Genomic DNA, 21,599 nt, shown 5'->3' with positions numbered 1-21,599 from the left:
GAATTGCCTGACAAAGACAACAATTTGCACCTACATACAGCTGTTGTTAAACATATGATGCATGGACCGTGCGGAATTCTAAATCCAACAAATGTATGCATGAGAAAAAATGGTTGTTGCAAGAATAATTACCCGAAACAGTTTGTGTCAAACACTGTTGTTGGAAATGATTGCTTCCCAATATATAGACGTTCAAACAATGGAACAACAGTCAGAATTAGAGATAATGATTTGGATAATCGTTAGGTTGTTTCATATAATCCTTATTTGCTTGCAATGTTTGACTGTCATATTAATGATGAAATATGTTCTACAATAAAAGCAGTTAAGTATCTTTACAAATATATTTACAAGGGTCATGACCGTGTTGCTTTCAACTTGATTTCTGAACAATCAAATCAATAAGTTGATGAAATTGAACAGTTTCAATCAGCTCGATAGATTGCTCCACGAGAGGCTATGTGGAGAATATTTAGGTTTATTGTCAATAAGGTATATCCAGCAGTTTATAGCTTGCACTTACATATTGAAAATCAACATCAAGTGGCTTTTCGAGCACATGAAAACTTGCCAATATAGTGAACTCTGATCTTTCTGCAAAATCAATGTTAACAGAATTTTTTACAACAAATCAAGTCGATGTGAATGCCAGAAAATTGTTATATAAAGAATTTTCAGAGTTCTACGTGTGGAGCCAGCAGTACAAAATGTGGACTGTTCGAAAAAAATAAATTGTGATAGGTCGAATTGTTACAGCAAATCCTTTTGAATGAAAAATGTATTATCTTTAGATATTACTAAATCACATAAGAGGTCCTTTGTCAGCTTCTACATTTCATGAAGCAGCTGCTATGCACGGTTTGTTACAGAGAGATAATAGTTTAGAAGAATGCTTATATGAAGCCTCTCTCTATCAGATGCCTTTCAATTTAAGAAGACTGTTCGCGACAATTTTGGTTTATTGTAATTCCACCAATCCAAGAGATATTTGGGAACATTTTGAACCAGAGATATCAGCTAATTTTCAATTAATTAAACATTCTTCATTGAATGTTAGGATAGGAGTTTTGCGCTCCATTTCCACAATACTTGAATCAATAGGTAGAGACATTAATTCATTCCATTTTATTGACCAAAACATTCATTTTGATGAAGATAAATTTTTGTCTAAAGAAATTGATGATGAATTGGCTGTTCCAATCCCAGAAGAAGATATTATTGCATCAACGCTACTCAATAAGGAACAACAGAATGTTTACAATTTTGTTTTGAAAAAAGTTTTGTCAAACGAAACTGCTGTATTCTTTATTGATGGACCTGGCGGAATAGGGAAAACATTTCTATATAAAGCACTCCTTGCAACAGTAAGATCAAAACAATTAGTAGTACTTGCAACTACTTCATCTGGTGTTGCTGCATCAATTTTACCTGGAGGTTGAACTGCACATTCACGGTTTAAAATACCGTTAGATATTAACAAAAATGCCATATGTGGTATTAGTAAACAAAGTGGGTTTGCAAAACTACTACAAAAAGCAAGATTAATTATATGGGATGAAGCTCTAATGTCAAGAAAAGAAGTCATAAAAGCACTGGATAAAATGTTGAAAGACATTAATGATTCAGAAAGGGACAAGACATTAATGATTCGGTGGAGATTTTCGCCAATTCTACCTGTGGTTCAAAAAGGCACAAGACAACAACAAATTGATGCTAGCTTGGTTTCTTCTTACCTATGGCCAACATTGACAAAGTTTCATTTGACTGAAAATATGCGTGCAAGATTTGATCCAGACTTTTCAAAATATATATTGGAATTAGGCAAAGGGATGCCACCAATCACAATTGATGAACTTGTCAAAATCTCTACAGCCATGTTAATCCATTATGAAAATGATGCCACTTCTTTGAATCTTTTGGTGGATGCTGTTTTTCATAATATTTGTGATTATTCAGTAAATATTTCATCCACGATGAATCGAGCTATATTGACACCAAATAATAGTTATATTGATGAAATAAACACTTTGTTAATTCAGAAATTTCCCAGAGAGCTAAAACGATATTACAACTTTGATGAATCGATTGATGCATCTGAACAGGCAGTTATGGAAGATTTCTTGAATACTCTAACACCAAATGGACTTCCTCCTCATGAGTTATTACTGAAACAAAATTGTCCAATCATGTTGCTCAGAAACATTAACCGTTCAGAAGGATTATGCAATGGAACACGACTTATCTGTCGCAATTTTGATCGTAACGTCATTCATGCAGAAATTGTTGTTGGTCATCACAATGGCAAAAAAGCTTTTATTCCAAGAATCTCATTATTACCAAATCCTGATGAAAATAGCGGTTTCCCATTTAAGTGAACTCAATTCCCTGTTAAATTAAGCTTTGCAATGAGTATAAACAAATCACAAGGACAAACTTTGGATTTTGTTGAAATATATTTACCTCATCCAATTTTCTCACATGGACAATTATATGTGGTTTTATCAAGAGCTAAGACTATTTCTGCAATCAATATTTTAATAAGGCTAATCTCAGCTGAAGAATCAGAAAACAATCGCAGAAAAACTATTGTATATACAAAATTGTTAATATTGGCATCTTCTGATTGATATTATACAGGTAATTAAATAAAATTCTAGAATTCCTTTTTAACCACTACGAACAAATTAAATGTTCATTACATTTTTTTTCTTTTTTGTGTTCCATATTTTACTAATTTCTTTTTGTCAATCAATAAAAAAAAAGTTTTTTTCTATTCCTTTTTAGTATGCACTTTAATTAACTGTATATTTTATATCTTATACTTAAACATTTAATTTGTTTCTAGGTTGCCAATTTTCAACATGCGGACCATTTATACATCAATTAAAGATATTTCTCCAACCACAAGAAACTGGAAAATAAAAATGCTTGTGGCTGAAAAATCCCCCAAATGAACTGGGCAACACTCACCAGTCAAATACCAAAATTTGACATTAGTCGATCAAGAGGTACTTCATTTATTTTTGTGATTATCCTTCTTTTTACAATAAAAAAAATTATTATATTTTTTATTATATATCTTTTACGTTCTATGTAATTATATTTTATCATAAAAAGTAATTATTCATATTTTTTTATGTGATACAAGGAAATCGGGTCCAAGCAATGTTGTTTGGTAAAGATATTGAATCACGGGATGATTCTTTGCAAATTTTCTGATCTTATTATATTACAAACGCATATGTTAAGCCGTTGGATCCTAGATATAGGAATGAAAGTCATGAATATCAATGGATTCTAAATTCCAAAACAATCATTGAAGAAGTGCCAGAGAATGAAGATCAAGTAGGAATGCCAAAGTACAATCTCATTCATATCGAAGAGTTAGATCCTTATAAAGACTCGATTGCAGAAATAGGTAATTTATTATTTTCTTTAGAAATTTTTTATTAACAACAAACTAATAATTTAAATCTTATTAATCAGACCTCTTAGTGATTGCCATTCATATGAAGCCATCAAAAGAAATAACATTAACAAGTGGACCAACTGTAATTCAAGAAATCTATGTTATAGATCAGAGGTAAAAAAATTCATTCACTTTAATGTTTTAAAATTACTTTGCAATCTTTATTTTTAAAATTTTCTATTGATTCTTTTACTTTATATGTCATAGTCTAAATCTTATCTGCTTAACAATGTGGGGCCGCTTTGTTCAAGACGAATGCCAAAAAATTTCTGAGATAATTGAAGCGAAACCAATTATACTTGCAACAAAGCTAAGAGTTCTGCATCGGTACGCTGAGAAGAGGTTTTCTAACTCTAACTTTTGCACCAAGAATTTTCTACATCGGTCATAATCGAAGAATAAGAATATTGTAATGTTTTCCTTTTGGAGGTTAAGGGCAGAAAGACGATGTCGATGGTCTATTATTCGGGTTGGTTCTGATATTGGAGGAGGTATATGGTGGTGACGAACGAGTCTAGGGTTATGAATTAATTTCAGAGTTGGATTCTGAATATTAATTTCAGACCAAGCAGTATTCCTCCACGAGTTCATCTTCATCTTTCGGTCCATTTTCTTCCTCCTCTTCGTCTTGCCAGTTCCGTAGAGTTTGTTTCAACAATACAAAACTCTGCTGCATTCTCACACAATGTTCTTGCGTTCCTTTCATTATTTATTTAACCTCTAGCAACTTATCCAAAAAATTTTCAAGCAACTTGGTTTGCTCTTCATTGAATCTTATCCCGTCCATGAGGATCGACAGCTAGCTGATACCAATTGTTATGGACCCAATGGAAAGAATAGTAATATAAACCATACAAGAGAACAAAGAACAAGAAGATAAAGATAATGGCTACAACTTGGAGTATTCAAGGTCTCCAATTCCTCCCAAATGAATGGGCCTGATTTTACCTTCAGAAATATCATAACCAAGGAATCTGATCTTGGTTTGGAATAATTTGATCTTTTTCGCAGAAACGACAAGATCATTGATTCTAATGATGTCTAGAAACGATTTCAAGTATTTCTAGTGTTCATCAATAGATTTAGAAAAAACAAGGACATCATCTATGTAGATGATGGTAAAAGCAGTGAACGAGTTGAAAACATCGTTCATGATATTTTGAAACTCACTAGGGGCATTTTTTAGACCGAATGGCATTAGATTCCATTCGAAATGACCAAAGGGGGTTACAAAAATTGTCTTGTACCGGTCTGACTCGGCTATTTGGATTTGCCAAAACCCAGATTTGAGATCAAATTTGGAAAAGACCACAGCATCACTTAACCTATGAATTAAGTCATTCTTGTCGGGAATAGGGTACCTAATCCACTGCAAGACTTTGTTCAAGGGTTTATAATTAATGACTAGACGAGTGGTACATCTATCTAGTTCAGCATTTTTGTGGACATAAAAGGCTGGACAAGACCAATGGGACTTGTTGTCTCTAATTATGTCGTTATCCTTAAGGTCTGCAATTTTCTTTTTGCAAAAGTCTAAAGTCTGACTATTCATCTGAATGGGTCTGGGTTTAGTGGAAATAATGCTTTCATCAAAATTTTTGATATAGGGAAGAGAAACGATAAGTTTCTTCCTATGCCAAAAAGCATTTGGTAAATTAGAACAAACATAAAAAATAAGACGCTTGTTAAAATCATCAATTTTTGAAATCAAAGTTGGTGAAAATAATTGTTCAGAAATCATTTTGTATCTGATTTCCTGTTGGAGGAAATTCAGATGTTTTTCTTTCGCGAAGAGCAAAGATTTCAAACCTTTATCTTGATCAATCTCTTGTGGAGATGCAAATTTGAATTTGACCTTTTGACCAAAAGGGTCTGTAGTAATACCATCTTTTTCAGTCAAAAAAGTATATAAAACAGAAATGAATGGAATGCCTAAAATCACTTTTTTAGACATGTTTCTGACTAAAACGGAAGGGATTTTAAAGCAAACATTATTTTGACAAACATGAGCGTTGTTAAGCTCATATGTGATTTTCATCTGAGATCCATTTGCAGAAAATAATTTCTCAGAAGATTTTTCAAAATATTTGCTAGGAATGAGTCCTTCCTGAATGCAATTCAGGTCTGATCCAGAATCAATCATAGCAACAACAGAAAATTGAAAATCATGAGTAACCACAATGGTGACCCTGGAAAATCATTTTGGAGGAATGGTATGATAGATCAAACAAATCTGATTATCAGCCGCTAACTCATGTTGGCTTGAACCAGAATCATTTGTTTGCTCATTGTCAGAAGGAATATCTTGATCAAGTTGTTTATCAATTTTAAACACTAAAAACTCTTGTTTTAAAATCTCATTTTCAGACTTAAGGTTGTTAATCTCAGATCTGAGTTCAACGATTTCTTTTTTAACAAGATTAATTTCTTGTTGTAAATCATTTGTAGAAATTTACTTTGGTTTTTTCTTTTGGAATCTCTCCAAGGTTTCTTGAAAACTAATCATTTGCTTAGAAGGTTCTGGTTCTTGACGAACCATTGTCTTCTTAAGTTTAAGAAGATATTCTTCTTTAAGCTCAGGATTTGTTATTTAGGAAATCAAGGTTAGTAAAAGATTTTATTGTTCTTTAGATTTAGTTAGGACATGGACTGTCTTTCCTTTTATCTGGCAACAAGTATAATTGCAACCTATCTTAGGACCAGTAGGATCAGGAGATCCAGTTTCTGAGTGATACTCTGAATCACTAGAAGTGAACTCAAGGATATCAGATGATGAAGATGAAGCTATTTCTAGGAGTTGAAATAGTTCTTCTTTATCATTGTTATCAATATCCAACTGATTAAGCTTTTTCTTTAGTTTTTTAGCTTTCTTAGGACATTTATCAGCAAAGTGTCCTGGTTTGCCACAAATAAAACATTTTCCTAGAGAAGAATTTTTAAGTTTCTTTTTCTTGGAAAATGGCTTAGAAAATGGTTTTTTATAGGTTTTCTTATAAAATTTATCATGGGGTTTTCTCCTGGTACCACCATGAGATTTAGAAAACTTGTGCTTCCTTTTGGAGGGAGCTATAGCAGGAAGTCCAAATTGTTTACAAAATATCCTCATTTCGTATTTGGCTTTCTTGCTATTTCTCATCTGCTCACGAAGCATTCTTTGATCATTACACATACCAATACCAAGTTTCTTAATTACTGCGTAAATTTCACCATAGGTGTATGCGTCATAATTGAGAGATCCAGCAATAGTAAGTTCATCCTTCACTTTATAAGCGAACAAGCGAGGTAATCCATCAATAAATTTTTCTTTCCAGTAAGGCTTCTGGGAATCATCACGAATCATTACTTTGGAAATAAAAACATCTTGGTACCATCTATAATCAGACATCTGATGACATCTAAGATTGTTTAACTGGTCACTGATGCGACTAGTTATATCAGATGGCGTTCCAATAAAATGTTTTAAAATAGTATAAATCAAAGTATTAACTCCATCAGATTGGGCAGTCCCAATGGATTCATCAAAAATAGGTAACCCTTCATCATTACACTTTGCAGCGTTCTAAATGGTTTCTTTAGCATCTCTGGTTAGGTGTTTATCCCACCAGTTTCTTAAAACACTAAAAATCCTTGTGTTAAAATCTTAACAATATCAAGTTGTCTAATATTGTTATTCACATAAGCATTTGCAACAAGTGACATTTTACTCATGGTATTCATGATTTCTTGTTCAGAGAAACCATCAATATTCCATTCGTAAACTTTGTCAGCAGAGTAAGAAGATTGGTTTTGAAAAACTTTTTCTTCAAACTGTAAATCAGGAGGGGTAGGCCTGGAATACCAGTTCTTCGTCAGACTCATTGGTTTGGGTCCTTTTGAAGAAAATCTGACAATTTCAGGTTTTAAAACAATATCTTGAAAATTCTTTTTATGTAGATCAAGATCCTTTTCTTCAGAAGAGTGATCGCTAGGAGACTCATCTGTAGTTTCAACAAGAACTATCTCTAGTTCGTTGCTTGTTAAAACACTAGTAGAGGGTTGTTATTTTTCAGATCATTCAGCATTTGATCAATCTTATCTAAAGTCTTGGCCTAAGGATTTTTAAAATCAATTTTGGTACGACTTTCAAGTAAGATAATCAAAGGTTTTTCAATCATTTTCTTTGGCTGATCTTTAGTCAAAACCAAAGGGATAGGATCAGGTTTTTCAACATTTTCTTCAATCCGATCTAATTGTTGTCTGATCGTATGAAGAGCAAAATTCACAAAGTTATTTTGGAAAATAACATTTTTTGTTTCTTTGAGAACCTTGTCCTTCTCAGGATCTCTGGAAACAGTTTCCTAGATTTTGAAAGGTGAAGCAGATATCTCAATCCCTTTATGGGTGATAAGAACAGTCTCCAAAGGTGAATGGCTAGAATGAACTACCATCTTTCCTTCTTCCTTGACAAAATCAGTTTTAACAACATTTAAAGTATTGTTAGAAACATAAATATTTTCAACAAAATCAAAGAAAAGAATATGTTTTTGCTACTTATTCATTTCTTCTTTTCATTTCCGTTTAACACGCTGTTTTTCTTTTTCAGAATACTTTGCGTGATAGGCTTTTCGCCTAGCACTGTTTTTTTTAAGTTTGTATTCTTTAAAAAGGTAAACAAGATCAAACGCAAATTGTTCAGCACAGTTAAACTGTGATGAACCTGTGGTGCAACAGGAGCTACCATATCTGAAGTTGTAGGTGATAAAGATAAGTTATCATCCTCTTTATCGGCTTCATTATGAATAGACTGGTCTTTAGGGGATCCAGCATCCTGTGCAGAATTAAAAGCAGAAGTAACTTGAGAGGACGTAGAAAGTCCTTTCAGTTTTAAAACAGGATTAGCAGGTTGGGCTTTTTAATAGAATCTTTCAAGAATTGTTTGAGATTTTGGTCTCTTCTTACTAGAATTTCTGACCCTGCAAAAGAAGATCTAGATCCAGCAAAAGAATTTCTTCTTAGTCCTGGAGATCTGATATGATCAAAACTAATTTTAACAGTTCCATCCATGTACTGTTGAATTTTATTGGGATAACTTGCAACAGGATTTCTGGGAATAGGAGGAACTTCTTCTTCCAAAGTCCATTCTTTGGGAAGAGTTATATCCTTCCAAAAAATCATCTTTGGAATTGAAACATCCGCATCTAGGGTCGAACTCTGGATCAGTAGAGTGTTTCCCTGGATGGGTTTTGCAATAACTTTTGGATTTAAATTCGTTTTTAAAAGACGATAATAAATCCGATAAATCAAAGCAAGGGGTTTACTTCCTTCGATCATATCATACCCAGATGTTAAAATATTTAAAGTCAAAGTCTTTAAAATATGTTTATCATCCAGTGAAAGAGTTAAATCAGGATAACAATTAAAATGGACCGATCCATCCGTAAGAGAGGATTGAATCATTCCGAGAATACTAGTTTCAAAATTATTGAATCTGGCATCCCTTAAACCAAATAGGACAAATGCATTGATGTCTTTCCTAGTTAAAGGTTTGGTAGCAATTTGGATGGATCCAATATGAATATATTTAAATCCATCTTTCAAAAATTTAGTTATCTGATCTTTTGGAAAAAGATAACATTTTTCTTGAGTTTTGGAAATGAAAAAGTCTAGGGAACGGCCCCAGTAAATTAGCCCCGCGGCGCACCATGAGATGACGTCCATGTTTTTTCTCTCTTTCTTTTTGTTTCTTCTGACAGTGTAAAACTAAAACATGTTTCTTTCCTTTTTTTTCGAATTTTTAAATAAATAAAAAATCAAATGCTTTAGAATTAAACTTGGATAATTGAATAAAATTTGGACGTACAATTGGTGTAATTCTCTTACTTTTTATGGTACAATTAAACTTGTATAATAGAATAAAATTTAGACAATGCTAAAGTGACTATCAAATATGCACTCTAGTACAAATGAGTTTTTTATTTTATTTTATTATTTTTCTTTAATGATTTTTTAAACATCCTTAACCATTAAGAAAAAAATAAAAAAAAATATAAACTTACTAATAATCATTTCCTTAACTATTAAGAAAAAAATAAAACAATAAAAAATATAAGTGAACACATTTGATGGACATATTATCATTTTCCATAAGATTTTGTTATGGTGTTAACTTGTGCAATTGGCACTATTATATTTTTTCCAGATTCATTGAGTTTCTAACTTTCCTTCATTTATGGCTTAGTTCCGGAATAAATAAATGAGTCAAAGTCAATAGAGGGGCAAGGCCAAGACTATTGTGGCACATGACGATAATGTGAGTAGCATTTTTCTGGAAGAATAAAATACAAGGATAAAGAAAGATGAAAAATCAATTGTACTAATGAAAATAAGCAAAAAATAAGACTAAAAAAAAATCTAAACTTCAGAAAAAGCATGAGCATTGGTCTCCACATTGAATAACTACCAAGCAAAATATATTCCATCATGATTCTGATTCATAAATACTTGTATTCATTAGTACTAATTTGGAATTCATTAGCATTGGCATCAGTATGCATCATCATGGCCATTTTACAAAATACAACAACTTGCCCAATGACTTAAGCAATTTACATGTTCCTACGATACCTTAAATTCAACCAATATGTCAAACATTACATCAAAATTCAACTAATAATGAAGTGATACATTTAAACTTTCTCATAATCACTTCAATGCATAAGTTTCTTAATATCTTCAATTTCGAGGACTTCCATCTCTGATATAATGCATCTGCCATGAATAATACACATTGTTAAATAACACAATGCACTGTAAATAACAAAATAACAAGTAAAATGTTGCTTGGTTGTGAGCATACACCTGAGTTATGACACTGTGTTGTGTTCCTATCATATAATCTTGTTGCAAGTTAGCTGCATTGGGAATCAAGTATTCGTCCATTCCACCTCTTTCTGTTGCTTCACATGACTGATTTTTTTTCCTTTTATTTACACCACTAGTGTCCTTTGCCTTCTTGTTCCCTGTATTCGACCTCTTGGAAATCTTTTCTATTGGAGGCACTCTCCGCTTTGATGGTGGTCTGCCTTTGCCTCGCACAACGTGAGAACTAAGCACTTTTGTTGAGCTCACTATTGTGGGGTTAGTGGGATCATTACCTCTAGAAGGTGTGGTCGGAAGTCTCGTGGAAAGATAATCGCCATCCATGATATCTAACCGCTTCAGCATATCAATACAATGTTCCTCCATTGTAGAAGCATTTTTTGCTACCTCACAACATCGCCTCATGATTCGATCATATCTTTGTGTCTCAGGATCTTCACTCAAGCCATCGTAACTACTATTGATAAGGGTATACCTTCATTTTATATCTTTCCTCCATCGTTCCAAAATATACTTTTCAGGCACAGTTTGAACATTTTTTGTATCTAAAACAGAAAGAGCATGTCGACACATGATACCTCTCATTTCAAACAGTCCACAACTACACTTCACCTCCAACTCATCTTTATTAAAGTAAACTGAAAATGCAACTAATTTGACAAAGTCATCAGTATTAATTTTGCCATCCACATGATACGTTGAAATTGCACCTTCGTTTTTATAAAGATGAGCATTGCAACAAATCATTCCCATTATTTCCTTTTGCACTTCCTTAAACTTGGAAATTGTGTACACATGTTGAAATATCCTCTCAAATGGTAAAGGAGATATGCATGGAATTGTGCAATTAAAAGAGTGGAAGTCTGCTGCATTCTCATTCTCAACCTTTTTCCTCAAGGCATTGTCAAATTGATCGACAAACTTTTTAAGTATAGTGCTCAAATGAACAAAACCATCAAAAAATGCATTCATGCTTTCACTACGTTTTGTGGTGCTCATCCCTGCACAAAATGCATCTTTTAAATACACTGGTACCCAATGCATCCTCTCACTGTATAGACTTTGCAGCCATGCATGATCATGCAAGTTGTAGGTGTCAAGAAATAAGCCCCAATGCTTCTCGAACTCCTCTCCAGTTTGACAGTCATACACACAACGCTGAAATGTACTTTTTAGCCCACTATTGTATTGAGCATTGGAAGCCAACTTCTCTGGCAATTTCCTCATAATGTGCCACAAGCAGTATCTATGATGTGTTTGGGGAAAAACAATTGAAATTGCATTTTTCATTGCCCTGTCTTGATCCGTTATTATAGTTTTTGGAGCTTTTCCATTCATGCAAGACAACCATGTTTGGAATAACCAAACAAATGTATTTGTGTCTTCAGATGATATCAATCCTGCCCCCAATAGTATCGATTGGCCATGATGATTCACACCCACGAATGGTGCGAATGGCATACCATACCTATTAGTAAGGTATGTTGTATCAAACGTCACAACATCCCCAAAATAATCATATGCTGCCCTACTCCGTCCATCAGCCCAAAACACATTTCTTAACCTCAAATCATCATCTAAATCCATCAAGGTAAAAAATCCATCATTCATTACTTGCATTCTCATAAAATATGCACGAAGGGCCTCAGCACCTCCTTTGCCAAGGCGAAGTTGTCTGGCCTTGTCAATATAATTACGACAATCCTTCTCTAGAAATTGAAGATTCTCGAACCGACCTGCATTAACAACTAAAGTGTTGAAGCTTTTGTTCATGCGTACCCCAGCTCTATCGGCTACGTCTAATTTCCTCTTGGTGATTGTGTCAATTTCCCTATGGCATCTAAGGTTTCTGGACTTTTGGGGACTCAACCCATGATTGTGTGCATTCTCTACTGTAGTTATACGCCACAAGCCGTTTACTAGCATTGCATTGATCTTGGCCTTGCATTCTATCTTGCTGGTTGGACGTGGCTTAGAAACATCATGTGTGCGGTTACGTGCCTTACCGCCACGAGCACATCCTAGAGTTAAGTATTTGAAAGTACCATCCACATCCTTTTTGACTCTTTGAATGCTAACCCCAAACCCCAGCTGCTTCCCATATTGCTTATAATAAGCTTGGAGATCCTCTTTAGTATGAAACATCAATCCGCGAGTGGGTTCTTCAAGAGTAAAATTCTCGTTGAAGACATTTCCATTTTCAATTTCATTATCATCCTCCTTCTCAACCTTAATGTGAGCTTTAGGTGTAATTTCATGTTGTCCATCTACTCCATCTTGTTCGTTATCCACGTCTAAAATGGTTCCCCAATCCTCATCTTGTCCATTCAAGTTCTAGAAAATCATATATGGTCAGAAAATCATACATGGGCAGCTAAATTATTAATGCTTCAGATCCAAAAAAATTATTAATAAAGGTATACCTGTTGATCAAATTCATCATCCCTTGAATCTGAATCTTGAATGAGAGTCTTTTCAACCTCTATAGACGAACAAGGATTGAGTAGATTTGGATAATTAGTTGATGATGGAAATGGTTTGATTAGCGACTGTTGCAATTTTGAATTATTCATGTGTAAATACTTGTGACACAAATAAACAAAATTTCTAAAAAAACAAACTAAACAAACATATTACCTGACTTACCCATGGGTGATAAGGGTTGGCATTTGGCTAAGGAATCAAATGAGAATAAGGATTGCAATGAGAAAAGAATGCAGGTGGCATTGCCCCATTATAGGCCTAACGGAAAATGAAGAAATTAGCCAAATAAACCTAAATAAAATCAAATAAATAAGTTTGATTGTGAACCTGCTCGTAGCTTGAGTAATCTAGAGGAGTTGTGTTTGGTATATCCTGTCATTTCAAATATAAGCAATTTATGACCACAAATTAACATTTTTAAAGGAAATAAATTTATAATAATCAATAACATAATTCTCTTCAAGAAGAATATACTTGAGTTGAAGACTTGGGATTGAAAGGCCTAACGTGATCTTTTCCTTTTCCCATCGAATGGTGAGTTTTCACAAAACTCTCAGACAAAACTATCACACAAAACAAATAATAGTAAGTTGTGACAGTTCAAAGACATCGTTCATTTGTGCTCACAAAAATTGACATATTAATTAATTAACCTACATATGCAGACACTAAACCACATTGCAAAAAGATAAGTAAGTTATTTGAGCAGTCACTAAAATCCAGAAATTAGCAAATCAAGATAGTCCAATCTCCTTGCATTTTAAGCACGCCACATTCATCTAGATGCATTAATTTTTTTTTTTTTTTTTTTTGTGACTTTTTGTTCTATTGACTCTGGCCTGATCTTAATCAAATTGCTAACTATCAAAAAACAATAATATTTATCATCAACAAATCTTGTATCATATACAATGTGATTATAGTTGGGTTTAAATGAACATAGCAAGGGTTTCCAAAGAACCTAACTAAAATTAAACTAATATATTTTTTAACTTAACTAAAATGAAAGCACCTTCTTTAATAGACAGAATCGTTGCTTTCACGATGGCAGAAAATTCTTCATGGCGTCTACTCACAGCATTAGCTTCCTCACTCCAGACTGAAAGAGAGAAAATCGGAAGAAGAGGAATAAAACGGACTGAAATACAGAGTTTTTTTTTTAAGATATTTTAATTTTTTTATTTAAAAAATTAAAATAAGAAAAGAAATAAAATGAGTACAATTGTCAGAAGAAAGAAAATAAAAGAAAGCTAAAAGGAGATGTCAAGTCACTGTGCGCCGCGGGGCTGGTTAAATGGGGCCGTTCCGTAGCAACTCTCTTTGGAAATAGCATAAGATTGTTCAACAGTTCTAACACAAAATTGTGTGTGCATGGATCTTTCAAACTAAGTGGTTCGATAGATCGTGTTGACATCCAATTTTGGAATCTTCCATGATCACAGCACAGACGACTCTGCTGCTTCAAAAGTACAGTCTTCTTCATTTACAATGTCAGGTGGCATAGCCGACCTGGAACTAATTGTTGAATTGGATCTATTTATCCAACTCATTTTGTCCTAGGACAACACCGACCGTCGCATCTCAGGGGTCTGCGAACTTACCACTCTCGGCCTTCGGGTTTGAACCTATAGCTGCCCTAAACGCCTCCCCGGCTTCAAAACGGGATTTATACCTCCAGGTTTCTGACCTACTTGTCGAAAGATGATCCTGAACCAACCAAAATAGAAACTCCGGGTGGGAGTTGTCAAATAACAAAATAAGCAAAATAAAGGAGAAACAATTCACAATAATTAAATACCAGATGGCTCTGATATATATATATATATATATATATATATATATATAGGTCAATGCCAGTCATGATCCCTGCCAGTATCGACAAAAATCACTCAAATCGCAGATGGAATGTTATAATTTTGTTGAATGCATGTAGTCATATATATAATCTCTTCAGGGGGACCACAGTAACTTGAATCTTGAGCCATACATTAATGCCCACTTGCACAAGACTCCCAGTACTAGTGTTGTTCCTTCAAACTTCGAGTACGTCTTTTGAATATTCTACTGATGTAGAGAGCAAGAATATTTAAGCTTATAAGGGTCCTGATTTCGTAGCAATCAGCTTTAATTTAGACGAAATTAATTCACCTGAAAAATCCTTTTCATGGGATCCAAATGTCAATCTCGAGATCATCTTCATGTTACCTTTGTCTCCCGTTAGCCAATTTATTTTTAGTTTCATGTTATTGTTTCCAAGTTATTCTCAGTAGCCTTTCACTCTAAATATCAACCAAAAGGCTTTAAATTGATTGCACCACTTTCGTCACGTACTGGCCAGGGAGCCAAGCTTTTCCCTCCACGCATTGGTCTTAATTTCTCGTTTTGCCTGCAGAACTCTAGCTAACGAGTCAAAACCGGCACCGACATCTACGGCATCCACCTTCAATTAATTCTAAAGTTTGTTTTAGAAAAGAAAGAAATGTTGGGCGAAGAAAATGGAAACGAAAGTACTGTCACTGTCATTGTTTTTTCTTCTTTTTGGCCTGATCAAGTGTGACAGAGAAAAATCAAACAGTGATAAAGCAATTACCAAATCAAATCAAGCACAAATGATTTCGATATGGCCGGTTTCCCACGAAGCAGATCATCCCCGGCCAGTACTCATCATTGTGTTCATGAGAAATTATGTGAAGATGATGAGTATGCATGTCACATATTTAATAGATTCTTATCTTTTTTATAAATGGTTTATATCATGAAGTTTCTCCAACTCAGTCCAAATATTTATGCACGCTTTTAAATAATCATTTAATTTTTGTTATATAAAATTTTTTATGTATCATTCTCCCCTACAAAAGAGAGCAATTATTTGCTTAAGTAATATATATGGAGTAGTCTTCAGTTTCGTTTTTGCCAAAACAATCTGAAAAGTAAATATTATAATTTTAATACATCATTAATGTTTGTAACTATTTTAAAATTTAATAATATTATTTCCCGGTTCCCATGCATGTGATTTACAAGCATTGTTAAAACATAACTTAGTTAATTAACAATATATATATATATATATAATGATAAAAAAAATAGAGCAATATGTAAACTCCATATTATTAATTTAATACATTATTTTGTTACCATTAGAAATTTAAATATTGTTATTTTTATATCTAAATATCCAAATAATATATTATTTAGAGGAAATGCATCTCCTTGAATACATAAGGCAGCTATAAGAAAAATAAGAGAAAAGATATTTACAACCGTAAATTTTACAACCGCCGTATAATCGCTTTGAAAAAAGTAAATAAAACATGGGGCTTACATGAAAAAAAAAATTAATTTTTTAATAATAGATCCCTCTTTTTCAAAGCGATTACGTGACATTTATGCACTTCACGATTATATATAAAATTACCCGATAAATAAATTTGAAAGTTGCTATCACGGAAAGAATCTCAACGACTATTTAGAAGAAATGTATCTCCTTAAGTTATCACGGAAAGAATCTCAATGACTATTTATTCATGGTAGAGTCCCTCAAGAATTTTTAAAGATTATTAGAGTTAGATAAATCTAATCTTATTATTTTCCCGCTCTTCTGTCAAGTTGTATATTAAAGCACACATGTAATATTACTCTCAGCAAGTAATATAAAGAAGTATTTTCTCCCTTTCTATTCTTTACAAAGATTGATGTTAGAAGAGTATAATGATAGACTTAGGCATAGTTTGGATCTTCAACTCCTCTCAACTCATCTCAACTCATCATTATAACTTTTTCAAATTCCAACACAAAATATAATAAACAATTCAACTTTTTCAAATCCTAAAATAATAATAATATTAAAAAATAATATTTTAACAATATTTTATTATCTCAACTCAACTCACTTCAACATCCAAACACACCCTTAATATTTTTTACTATTCATTTACTATTCTATAGTGTATTTGAATTTTTATTTTTTTTATTATTTTTTAAGTATTTTTTTAACATTCTTAATTATTAAAAAAATTTAAAAAAATATATAACTTTATTAATAATTATTTTTTTAATTATTAAGTAAAAAATATTTAAAAAAAAATAATAAATAAATGATAAGAAATAATAGTCTATCATTCTCCGTTGAAAAATTCTTGCAAGTTTGGCACGAAAACCTGAGAGGCAGTTAGGCGCTATACAAACAAGTCTAGTACGGGAATTGCTAGCTCGTGCTTCTTGGGGGAGTGCATCTGTTGCCATCGAGATCTATCACCTGCTACTTGGAAATTTGGAATTAGACTTTGACGGCTGATTGGCCTGGCCAATTAACCTTCTATACAAGTTTGATCTTTTGAATTGTCAAAAATAAAAATAAAAAAGTTTGATCTTTTGAGAAAGGAGTGAGATTATTACCTCGTCCCACTCTTATTGCTGAGTGTATCATTTAGTATTTTTTTTTCACTTTTTTTTAATATACTTAAATACTTTTAAAAAATAAAAAAAAAATATACCAATACACTTAAAATCACTTCCTTAATTATTAAGTAAAAAAATATATATATATGTAAGCGGTCAACTAGAACGGTAAAAATGGGGTGGCATACTATCATTTCCTTTGAGAAAGAGCTTGAGTTTATTCATTCATTTTAATTGAAAAAATGACTTTTAATATATTGATATATTTTTTTATTTTTAAGAAGATTTAAATATGTTAAAAAATTGAAAAAAAAAAGAAAAAGAAAAAGAAAAATCAAGAACACTACTTTGTGCTAGCAGACACGTCCAGCTGTCAAAACTAAGCAGCACACTCTTGATCTTTTAAGTTGTATTTAGATAGTAAGATGATCTCACATATTTTCTGATGAGTAATAAAAAAATAATGATAAAATATTAAATAATATATACAAATTAATAATAAATTAATAATTAAATATTTAGAAAATATTCTACCACTCAAACTAGCCATTAAAAAGCACGAGCTATAAGAAATTTCCTCCGGCAATGATACAACACCAACAAATCTATAATTTATTTATAATTTCATGCTAAAAAATTATTTCTTTTTACTTTAATTTAAAATGATTGTCCTAGCAACAATTTAAAGTGCATGAAAAAAATAATTATTTAATCCTTAATTGTAAATAAATTATCATCTCATTTTTCTCTTACACCACTTTTAAAAAACTGTGAGGTGCTATCAAATAGAAAGCAAATATTTTTTTAATTAAAGAATATATTGCTAGCTAGCTTTTAACGTAGGCTTAAAAAGAAATGAGGTTTGGTACTTATCATCCCATACACTATATATTAATTTTATTTTTTTTGTTTTATAATTTTTAAACTAATTGAGTTCTTCTACTCATCATTTCTGTACCACATAGGAACATATTTGATAAGAGAAAAAAATTAAAAATTAAAAAATCATATGTAAAATGTAATATGAGAATGATAAGTAGAATATTTCAAAATTTGTTATGATATCTAGAATATAAAAGTAGCATAAACATTATCCCTAATTAAGAAATAAACAATGAATATTAAATTTAATAATTTGAAATATGAGTGGTACTAACTAAAATTAGTTTGTCACGACGGCAAATAGTTCAATGATTGATGACATTTGAGGATTAGGAGCCAAATAGGAGGTGCAATTACAACCCAAAACATATAAAAAAAAAATGAGGGGGTTGGGCACGTGAGTCACTGACTTCAATAAACTTTAAATTTGTGTGAGAGATGTAATTGAAGTTTATTGAGGTTGGTTTGGATCGAAAAATAATTATAATTTATCTTAATTTATTATTATAATTTTTTTAAAATTTTATATAAAACATAATAAATAATTTAATTTTTTAAATTTTAAAATAATTATAATATTAAAAAATAATATTCTGATAATATTTTATTTAACTCATCTAAAATAAACTCAACTTATTTCATTTATCAATCTAAACATATCTTAATAAACTTCAAATTTATCTAAAATTTAAGTAATATTTTATTCAAATCATAAAAAATAATCCCATCCCTCAATTCAAACCGAATATAATAAAAAATTAAATTTTTTTAAATTTTAAAATATTAATAATATTAAAAAATAATATTTTATTTAATTTTTAATTTTTACCCTCAATTCAATTGAATTCAATTCAAACATCTAAACGAATCCTGCGCAAACTAGGCAAGGTCAAGTTCCAGGGCAAGGTCAGGCTGCAGAGCGCATTGCATCAAGTAAAAAAAAATTATTAAAATATACTTCGTTAATCACTAAATAAAATACATATTAATACAAGCGGTAGCTCCCAGACGCTTACCATTTTTCTTGTTTCGATAAGTTCTCCACCAACCAGCTTCACCAGGGGCTCATAATTGTCAGGGTCACTCATCTCCACCACAACATGTCAACATGGCATTTTTTCGTTCAAAGTCGTACTTTCTATCAAAGCCGCCGCCGCCCCGGGGGCGCGTGCTTAATTTTTTTTTTTTTTTAAATTAATAGAATTCTTCTATTTATTAATTACATATTAGAAAAAAAAATTTGTAATGCCAAGATGATGAGTATGCATGTCACGTATTTAGACTTCGATTAAATTTAAAAATGAATTGAGATGAGTTATGAATAATAATAAGATAAATTGTGAATAATAATAAAATTTATGAGTTAAAATTAATAAATAATAATAAAATAAGTTGAGATAAATGGTTAATAAATTCTTATCTTTTTTATAAGTGGTTAATATCACGAGGTTTCTCCAACTCAGTCCAAATATTTATGCACGCTTTTAAATAATCATTTAATTTTTGTTATATACAAATTTTTGTATATCATTCTCCCCTACAAAAGAGAGCAATTATTTGCTTAAGTAATATACATGGAGTCTTTAGTTTCTTTTCTGCCAAAATAATCTGAAAAGTAAATATTATAATTTTAATACATCATTAATGTTTGTAACTATTTTAAAATTTAATAATATTATTTCCCGGTTCCATGCATGTGATTTACAAGCATCGTTAAAACATAACTTAGTTAATTAATAATATATATATTGATAAAAAAAATAGAGCAATATGTAAACTCCATATTATTAATTTAAAAAATTATTTTGTTACTATTAGAAATTTAAATATTTTTATTTTTATATCCAAATAATATATTATTTAGAGGAAATGTATCCCCTTGAATACATATGGTAGGTATAAAAAAAAAATAAGAGAAAATATATTTACAATCGCGAATTTTACAACTGTCGCGTAATTGTTTTGAAAAAAATAATAAAACATGGAGCCTACATGAAAAAATTAAGTTTTTAATAGTAGATCTCACTTTTTTTCAAAACGATTATACGTCGTTTATGCACTTTACGATTGTATGTAGAATTATCTAATAAATAAATTTGAAAGTTGTTATCACGGAAAGAATCTCAACGACTACTTAGAGGAAATGTATCTCCTGAAGTTATCACGGAAAGAATCTCAATAACTATTTATTCATGGTAGAGTCCCTCAAGAATTTTCAAAGATTATTAGAGTTAGATAAATTTAATCTTATTATTTTCCCACCTTTTTGTCAAGTTGTATATAAAGGCACACATGTAATACTTTCAGTAAGTAATATATAGAAGTATTTTCTCCCTTTCTATTCTTTACAAATATTGATGTTAGAAGAGCATAATGATAGGCTTACTACTTTCTACTATTCATTTACTACTCTGTAGTGTATTTGAATTTTTATTTTTTTAAGTATCTTTTTAACATTCTTAATTATTAAAAAAATTAAAAAATATATATCTTTATTAGTAGTTATTTTTTTAATCATTAAATACAAAATATTTAAAAATAATAATAAATAAATTATATGAAATAATAGTCTATCATTCTCTGTTAAAAAATTATTGTAAGTTTGGCACAAAAAGCTGAGAGGCAGTTAGGTGCTATACAACAAAACTGCTACAGGCAACCGGGGTGGGGAACCCTTGGGGAATCGGTTGTGCCACGTTAGCCGAGATATTTTTATTCTCTTTAATCCATTTGCATCTTCAAAATTCTCCAACCATACATGGTAATAAACCCATATTCTAAAACACACGATTCCACTTCGCTTCTCTTAAATCTCTTTCAGAAAAGCTCGTTTTTACATCTTTATGAGCCCCAGATTTCTGATTCTATTAGCTTAAAGTTTTCCCTCACTTTTCTTCGTTTTTTTAAGGATAGGAAATTATCGCGGCCCCATGGCTGCTATGCTTAGATCCAGACCTTCCAAGGAAACGGCTTCATTCTCGTCGCTCTGTTCCAATGCTTCATATTTAACTACATGCACGCCGATCACGTTGCTAGCTCTCATTGCACCCATCGTACCAAGTGGGATGACCTCTATATGAACACCCCCTGCCATTCACTTCCTTTGACGTCATGTCTAATTTATGTTGCGAGTTCATCGAAAAGTGTATCCAAGTATCCGATGACAGTCGGAAAATAATTTAGAGTTGTAATTTTAATAAGAATTCAAGGGAGAAATTGAGCACTAAGTGTTGTACCGTATTGAGCTCGAATGGGGACACACGGGAGGTGTGGTCTGGGGATGGGATGGTGATATGAACTGGAAATTCGAGCTTGCATGCAGTTCGTGGTAGCGGCGGTGCGAGCCCTGGGTCCGGCTGTGGTAGTTTTGGATCAAGTTCAAAAGATGGGTGTTGGGGAGGGTCCAATGTGGGGAATAGTTTTCGGACACTGAAGGAAATTCGTATGGGGCTCAAGTGTTGGGAGGGAGTCACTATGCTGAAGGGGTTGAAGAGGAATAGAGCTG

The 21,599-nt window shown here is 32.0% G+C and overlaps 2 protein-coding genes across 2 annotated transcripts; one reads left to right on the top strand and one right to left on the bottom strand.

Moving 5' to 3' along the window:
• Positions 1 to 1,565: 1,565 nt before the first annotated feature.
• Positions 1,566 to 2,375, top strand: LOC121255199. The gene has a single exon (XM_041155477.1). The coding sequence runs from the start codon at positions 1,566 to 1,568 to the stop codon at positions 2,373 to 2,375; it is 810 nt and encodes a 269-aa protein (XP_041011411.1).
• Positions 2,376 to 10,804: 8,429 nt separating this feature from the next.
• Positions 10,805 to 21,146, bottom strand: LOC121255198 (protein FAR1-RELATED SEQUENCE 5-like). The gene is made up of 7 exons (XM_041155476.1): positions 21,050 to 21,146; positions 13,824 to 13,910; positions 13,286 to 13,374; positions 13,139 to 13,183; positions 12,974 to 13,000; positions 12,751 to 12,876; positions 10,805 to 12,661 (listed from the first exon to the last, which is right to left on the bottom strand). The coding sequence occupies exons 1-7, from the start codon at positions 21,144 to 21,146 to the stop codon at positions 10,805 to 10,807; spliced, it is 2,328 nt and encodes a 775-aa protein (XP_041011410.1).
• Between the last annotated feature and the right edge of the window lie 453 nt (positions 21,147 to 21,599).

Source organism: Juglans microcarpa x Juglans regia, chromosome 3D, assembly GCF_004785595.1.
Source record: "Juglans microcarpa x Juglans regia isolate MS1-56 chromosome 3D, Jm3101_v1.0, whole genome shotgun sequence".
Lineage (NCBI taxonomy): Eukaryota > Viridiplantae > Streptophyta > Magnoliopsida > Fagales > Juglandaceae > Juglans > Juglans microcarpa x Juglans regia.
This window is presented reverse-complemented; position numbering and strand designations above follow the sequence as displayed.